This window comes from Panthera uncia, chromosome B4 (assembly GCF_023721935.1).
Source record: "Panthera uncia isolate 11264 chromosome B4, Puncia_PCG_1.0, whole genome shotgun sequence".
In the NCBI taxonomy this organism is placed as follows: Eukaryota; Metazoa; Chordata; class Mammalia; order Carnivora; family Felidae; genus Panthera; species Panthera uncia.
This window is the reverse complement of record NC_064809.1, coordinates 12,150,999-12,158,229: the sequence shown is the minus strand read 5'-3', so window position 1 is coordinate 12,158,229 and position 7,231 is coordinate 12,150,999. Positions and strand designations below refer to the sequence as shown.

The following is a 7,231-nucleotide window of genomic DNA, read 5'->3' as shown; positions in this document are numbered from 1 at the left end:
CAGGGGAAATGGTTGAAGCCCAAGACACAAAGACGCTCAATAGGCAGGCCTGGAAGAAATCAAAAATTTGCCATAGTGACGAGACCTGAATTTAATACTCCGTGAGCCCAAAAGAGAGGAAAAGGGCCAAAGGACCCCAAGAACCAGCCACTCGACTTCCTTTGGGTTCTTCCACACACCGGTCCCAGTGATGCCGCAAACTTGTAGCCGGAGGTTGGCTCACATATTCCTGCACCCCTGCCTAGGGTCCACAGCAGCTGCCTGGTGTCAGCCTGCTCCACAGGGTGGAATGTGAAACATGCCTGGAACAACTTGGGAGCTTGAGGGAAAAGAAGTGTACAAATCCAGAGTACGGAGTCTACTGGTTCAGGTACCGCAGGGTCAGCTCGGAGAAAGGAAGAGGGCTTTGGGCTCCAGAACACGTGCCTCTCGCTGAGGAGATGATTACAAGTCCCTAGGGGACCTGAAAAGTCTAAGTTTGAAGAGAAACCTCTGAAGGGAGAAGACATGAAAAGTAGAGAGAATACTGAGTATATATGGAGTGCACCGTGGAAGGCTGGTCTCAGACACACAGAAACAGCCTTCCTGGTGTTAAAAGGAAAACCAGAGGCCCAAAATGGAGACTCTTGTGCTAGGTCACATCACCAGACTGCACTTTCAACCTCCTCCCGAAATGTAGTTTGAACTGGTCATTGAGGAATCTTCTGTTTGTCCCAGAGGAAGGTGGCCTTAGCCGAAATAATCGTTTTTTCTCTTGATGACTTCCTTGTCCCATCTTCTAAAACCTTTCAGTCTGCTGGAGCTCCCTTCTGCTTGCCGGAGGGGACGCTGCCTGATTCATGAATCACTTGGTAAAGCTAACTCGATCTTCACATTTACCCAGTTGAATTGTTTTTAACGCTGGAAATGGGCCACATGACTAAAATGGGAAGTTTGGCTTAAATTTTGTTTCCTCTTTGTGAGGTATTCTGGAAACCTCTTTGACGTATAGTTTCTATACCATGCTTTTTTTTTTTTTTTTGAAGTTTATTTATTTTGAGACAGAGAGAATGAGAAGCAAGGGAGGGCAGAGAGAGGGGGACAGAAGATCTGAAGCGGGCTCTGTGCTGACAGCAGAGAGCCCGATACGAGGCTTGAACTCATGAACCGTGAGGTCGTGACCTGAGCCAAAGTCAGGAGTTGGATTCTTAACGGACTGAGCCACCCAGGTGCCCCTATACCATTCATTTTTTAACAAAGAGAGGGAAAGATCCATGTATAAAAGCTGGTTGGAAAAAAAGTTAATCCTGATATAAATTTGTGTTTAATAAATTAACAACAACTGTGTTTCCTCATACTCTTATCTTTTATACATAACCACACCTTTTTTTTGTTTTTCCTACTGCTAGATGCAGAGACCAATTACTGTGAGCTCTGGAATCCATTCCCTTCCATGCTTCCCCCCAGTGAACACACGTGCACACAGTGGGGACGTCCCTCCACATTCCTGGTTCTCTTTCCCACCGACTGGCCACTGAACACATTTCTTAACCATCCAGCATTTGTATTAGTAATTCACATGACACACACATCTCACACACACGTGCCTGTCTGTGCCCAGCGGGATCCCAACCGTAGACCCTTCCCTTCCTGCGGGAGCGCCCTGGTCTTTGGTCATCATCGTATTCGATTCGGGACATTTTCACATCTGACCACTGATCTGCCTAGATATTTGTGATTGGTGCCTTGGCACTTCTCCTCTGCCTTTTCGGCAGGTTCCTTGTGCATCTGAGAAGGCGGAGGTGGCTGGAGGAGAAAAGTAGCCCTGAAGTACAGACCCAGCTAGACCAGATGTCAGCCTATCAGCAGTGACCGGCCACATAGGCTCTATCGCCTGATTTTGTCAAATTCTATTACACTAAAGTCTCCTCAAGCCGTTTCAAAGTGGGACCCTTGCAGATTGAGACTAGAGCCACTCGCCTTTCCTTCCTGAGGCTGATAGGAACGGAGAGGCCGACATCAATGACGTTGCTCCCTCTCGTGTTTTTTGTCTCGATTACTCAGTCCAAACGATAACAACAAACAGTGTCTCATAGATGTTCCCACAGCTTCAACCTTATTTATCATATTTGGCTCAATTCCTGGAATTAGGGACAGACGCTAACTGGGCAAGCTAATCAACTCAGTGCTCGAGGAAGCCCAAACTGCCTCTAGGAAGAAGTGCTCCATACAGATTTGAGAGGTTGTTGTGCAAACCCAAAGAGAAATTCATTTGGGGCTCCCATCACATGTAATAATTTTCTTCTGTAACTGGAATGATTCCTTTCCCGGTGTGGATTTTTATCATTTTCATTACATTATTTCCTCAGAGCTGAAATCACAATTTTTTATTTGTGTTAGATCTAAGAGTAAAACTGTCACTGCTATTAAATTTTTATTGGACTTGCTCAATCTTTTCTAAATTTCACAACTTGACTGTCACCGGGGAAGAAAGACCGTGAGCTTGTGGTTACAGACAGATGTTATAATTAAATTTCAGTAACACAGCCACGTTCTTCATCCGTGACACTTGGCCCCGTGCGTGCAGCTAACATACACTAATTTACATATAATAATTTGTCTGTTTTTCGGACGCATATGTTCTGTTTTTGCTAAAGCCCAGAATTGCATAGGCCTGGGTTATGAAAGTGGGGATAACGGAGTTACAAAGGGAAGGACTTTGTTGTAACTACATAGAAAGTCATTTTACGTGTAAAGTAGAGAAAGTTACTGAAGTAGAAAATGAACTAGAAGTTGAAGATTTAAAAAAAAAAAAAAAAAAGCTCATAGGGAAGCATAGGGACGTACATTTGGATTATTAACAGCAAAGAGGGAGATTAAGAGCCCAGGCGTGGACCTGACTCACAGCCGGGACGGTGTCACTCGCTGTATTCCCTTAGTCTCTCTCTCTCTCTTTTTTTTTAAGTTTATTTATTGTTTTTCATAATCTCTATACCCAGCGTGGGGCTCGAACCCACAACCCCGAGAAGCAGAGTCGCACGCCCCACCAAGCCAGCCGGGCGCTCCAGATTACCTTAGCCTCTTAGCCTCTCTGTCCCAGTTCCGTTTGCTCAAATGGGCATAAAAACAACTCCCCCCCCCCACCCCTTTGTAGGGTTTTCTAAGAGTTAAATGACGCGATGTACGTAAATTGCTCAGTAAACGGTAAACATCTAATAAACGGTGGTGGCAGTCGTTGCCATTATTATTACTGAAGACTTTTTAAAATCCTAGACAACTCATCCAGAGAGGAACGCTGTTAACATTGTAGTATGTCCTGTACTTCATCGATAAGCCTATTTTAAAGCGTTTAATCTTTTCCATCTGTCCTAGCGCTTGAGTCGAATGTCTTACGTTATTAAATATTCACCTACAACATCATTTTAGAGGGGAAGAGTAGACACGCTTCTCCAGCCCAAGCTGGTCTCGACTGTGGTGTCTCCGCTGGGCATTTTCTTTGCGGTGGACGTAGCAGGTCAGCAGACAATCGTGTGCAGCAATCTGAGGACAAGGTGTTAGAGAACGAACTGGAGTCGAAATCTTTGAACGTCTCTGACCCCCTGATTGTGTTCAAAGCCACAGCGATAAAAACAGGGGCATGGTATTCGCTTCCCACCAACTCAGCATCACAGCCCGGTGGCACAGGGCAGCCCCACGTGGCTGGCCCCACGCGCGCGTGTGCCGCGGCGGGAAGGTGGCCGGGAGAGGAAGCCAGCCCCGGGATGGAGGGAGCAGTTGCCGAAATTCTCCACTTGGCCGTAACGAAATGTTCTGACCTGTCCACAGCATCTGCCCAGAGAGACTGACGGGCCCCATCGGTTATCAGGAGACAAACGAGCGCTTTCTTTTTTACATGTAGCGGAAGGTTTTCTCTGACTGAGGATCTGCCTTTGGAAAACCCTTAAGGAGATTAAAACACAGCAGACGTGAGCAAAGGTTTGCATTTTGAAACAGAGACGTGACAAAGCTTTTGAAGATACACTTATTCCTTCTGACTTTCTCTATGACTAAATTGATGCCAATTTCCAGTCATCTCCGAGGAAGGGCTGATTCTCAGGATTTCCTGAGCCTCGCTCGCGGGGATGGTTAGGGTGGTTCTGGGGATGACCGGGGAAAATTCTGCCACAGCGATTCACCGACCTCTGTGCCTTTGATGATCATGTTTGAACAATTCACCCCGGATTCTGGGCGAAGATTTTAAGTCCACGCAAACAAGTGAAAATGAACTGAAATCGTCAATGATTGATAGAATAAGGTCACAAGATAGCAAAAAAAAAAAAAAAAAAAAAAAAAAAAAAGTAATGCAGGAGCAAACCTCCTATCATTATCTTAAAACAATGTTTGATTTAAATAATGGTACTAAAATCTGTAACGCGAACCAACAGACGCCGAAAAGGGGAAAGAAAGTTGAGCATATGCATACTGGAATTTTTTAATTGTATTACTGTATTCCGTAAAATCAACGCGCTCCCCGAAACTGACGAGATTTGTGTTTTCTGTTTGCCACCAGCAGAGGCAGCAGACGGTGATGAGAGACTGGACGGCATCTCTCTACCGCCAACAGGTAAAACACATTTCCATTTCCAACACCCGCTGGAAAATACAGCCCCTGAAAACACTGGCATTGAAAATGTGCGTAACGTCAGAGGTGCAGAGGCTTGAGCAGACTGCTCCTGGCCCCGGCCCTAGGAATCAGAGCTTCTCAGTGCCTTGTGCTCAGAGATATTTTTACATTGAGTATGAAAAGCTCCTTTTGCCTCACGCCCTGTCTCCTAGTCTCAAAAACCTCAGAACAGCAAGCCCTAAGACCTTGGTGTCACAACACGTGCCTCCCCAAACCTGCCGCCGTTGAAAGTACTTTAACAGGAAATGATATTTCTTTTTAGAACAAGGATCACCAGTTCTGTGGTGAAATTCATGTCCGTTCTGTCCCCATCCACTGCCCCCACCCCAAAAGGGTTTTGAGAGGCAGTCAGTCAGTCATTGCTCTTCTTATAATGGGCACCTGACAAATACGGGTGTTTTAAGCGAGTGACTGAAGAAGCCAGTCCGTCTAGCACGGGTGCACATTCCTAGAACCCGAACCAGATCAGCCGCATAGAACATGGTAAGCCATAGACATAATTCCAGGTTCCCATCCTTTGTGACCCTGGCTGGCCTCCTGCCTCTGTGTTGGTTCCTCCCCGAGAGCCCAAGAGACGGGATCTGATCAGTTTGCCAGATGATAATTTATTCCCTCAGTAGTTGTGGGGGCTCTTTATTGACTGCCCTCACGAGACTACCTGGAGATTCTCTGCCCACCAAACCCGGACACCCCCAAAAAACCCTCTAAGTGAAAATGCTCAATTCCAGATGTGGGGTGGCAAGTTTTAAATAAAATTCGGCAAAACTCAGTACAGTAGCCAGTCTGTGTAGGAACTCGGCTAGGTCACCTGTTCCTTGATGGCACTTGTCCCGGGATGGCAAGGAAAGCAGAGCTCGCAGGTAGGACAGACACGGGTGAGTGAGCCTCAGAACGATGAGAAAGCTCAACCCTGCAAACGATGCAGAACCTTCTCGGTCACCGCGTAGCTAAGCAACAGATCGATGGACAAACAAATGAAATGAGCCGCCTGGTGCAAAAAGGACCTGCTTATATCAAGTTCTTCCCATACACGGCCATCTCCTTGTTGGGCCCTGTTTCCACATTTATGAATTAAGATAATTGAATTGCATGATCTCTATTGTTCCTTCCCATCGTGTCCTCGTCTGTCAGGACAACTCGGGTTAGCCTTGTTCTTATCACACCTGGCCCCCTCCCAGCAGATGCAGGAAATATTACTACCAGTAACGAAATTGTGCATTTCGGGAGGCAGACTTCCTCCCCCGGCTGCCCCAGCCCCACTGGCCCCGGGGCATTTGGGCTGCCCGTCCTCACTGTCTCTGACACCCTGGACTTTTGCTGTTATTGAAAGTACTACTATAATCACTTGAAACCCATTCCCCTTGAAATAATACCTTTGCATTTTCCTGTCCAAAGATGGAGGCAGAGAGATGTTTCAGATGAGGAAATTGAACACGGGATGGTAGAACCACCTCATGGAACTGAAAAGAATGTCAAGGAATCTGAGAAAGAAGGAACGTTAGAGATCATCTAGTCCCATCCCTTCTTTTTATCCAGTCCTTTTATTTTACAGGTAAAAAAGCCTGAGGCCCAGAAACACTAAATGACTTTCTCAAGGTCTCACAGCTGGTTGGTGGCTGGGCCGGAGCCCAGGCCTCTCGACTTCCAGCCATTACACCGCATAGCTTTCTCATACCTAAGCCAAAGCCAGCTTTTCTCCGCATGTTTCTTAAAGACCCTAAGAGCTGATGGATGTACTAATCCCTTTAGGATTCCATTCCAGTGTCTGTCTTCACCGTTAGAATGTCCGCCGTTAAGTCTGCCCGAAAACCTCCTGCAGTTTAAACTCAATGAATGACTGGAGTCAGTGATGAGACTAGCGTGTCTTGATGGGCCCTAAAGTAAAACCCCGGGTCTGGGCAGCGTCTTTGAACACAGCGCCACTCCGGACCCTTCCCTCGCGTGTGCCCTAACGCGGCTGCCCCAGAGGTGAAGTGCACCCTTCTTGCACGTGTGAGACTCCCCGGCCAGACTTTCCCGATCTGCTCCATCTGAGCTGGCAGCGGTCGGTCCTGTTTCTAAAGATCTAACAACGCCTTTATTACCTTCTTAAGGTCTTTTTCCTCTTCCCAAACCCACGTGTGTTGGGGAGGGGCGGGGAGAGGGGCGTAAATCCTTAAGCGTTTGCAAGAAGCGGGATTGAGCAGGTCAGGGGGACAGTCAGGCAGTCCAGGGACATTCGCATCCATCCATTACAGGCAAGCAGCCTTCCGTCTGTCTAGCTTCCACAAGAGCGCCTATGGCTTTTGCAGCGGAAAAACGTAGTTTCTTCGTTTCTTTGCCCTCACACCCCTGCCGGTAAGTGCGTGTGGGCAGCTCGCAGGAACCCACGCTGTTGGGTCCTGGGCACAAACGCCCGCCCTCGGGGAGCCCCCCCCGTCCCGGGCGGCAGGCCGGGTGTTGGAGGGCACTCTGGCAACCGCGAGAAAGCGCCCGGGACGGGCCAACACTTTGTGTTGGGGGAAAAAAAAAATCAGCAAAGAGCAAGTGAAATCGAGCAGTGCTTTCTAAAATTTACAAAGGGGGCTTCTCATTTGGAAATAGGGTAGA

At 47.5% G+C, this 7,231-nt stretch overlaps 2 protein-coding genes across 9 annotated transcripts in view; one reads left to right on the top strand and one right to left on the bottom strand.

The window, feature by feature from the left end:
- BEND7 (BEN domain containing 7) overlaps positions 1-6,489 on the top strand; it is a 76,003-nt gene extending 69,514 nt beyond the window's left edge. For 4 of the 7 annotated variants that reach the window (XM_049624619.1, XM_049624620.1, XM_049624618.1 and 1 more), the window contains 2 exons: positions 4,529-4,582; positions 6,038-6,489. In XM_049624619.1, coding sequence (XP_049480576.1) covers positions 4,529-4,582; positions 6,038-6,087 — 104 coding nt within the window. In that variant the 3' untranslated portion in view covers positions 6,088-6,489. The remainder of the gene's footprint in view (positions 1-4,528; positions 4,583-6,037) is intronic. The other 3 variants (XM_049624615.1, XM_049624617.1, XM_049624616.1) reach the window with 3 other exon arrangements.
- PRPF18 (pre-mRNA processing factor 18) overlaps positions 1-7,231 on the bottom strand; it is a 232,731-nt gene that overhangs the window by 171,633 nt on the left and 53,867 nt on the right. The gene's annotated exons all lie outside the window — the stretch shown is intronic.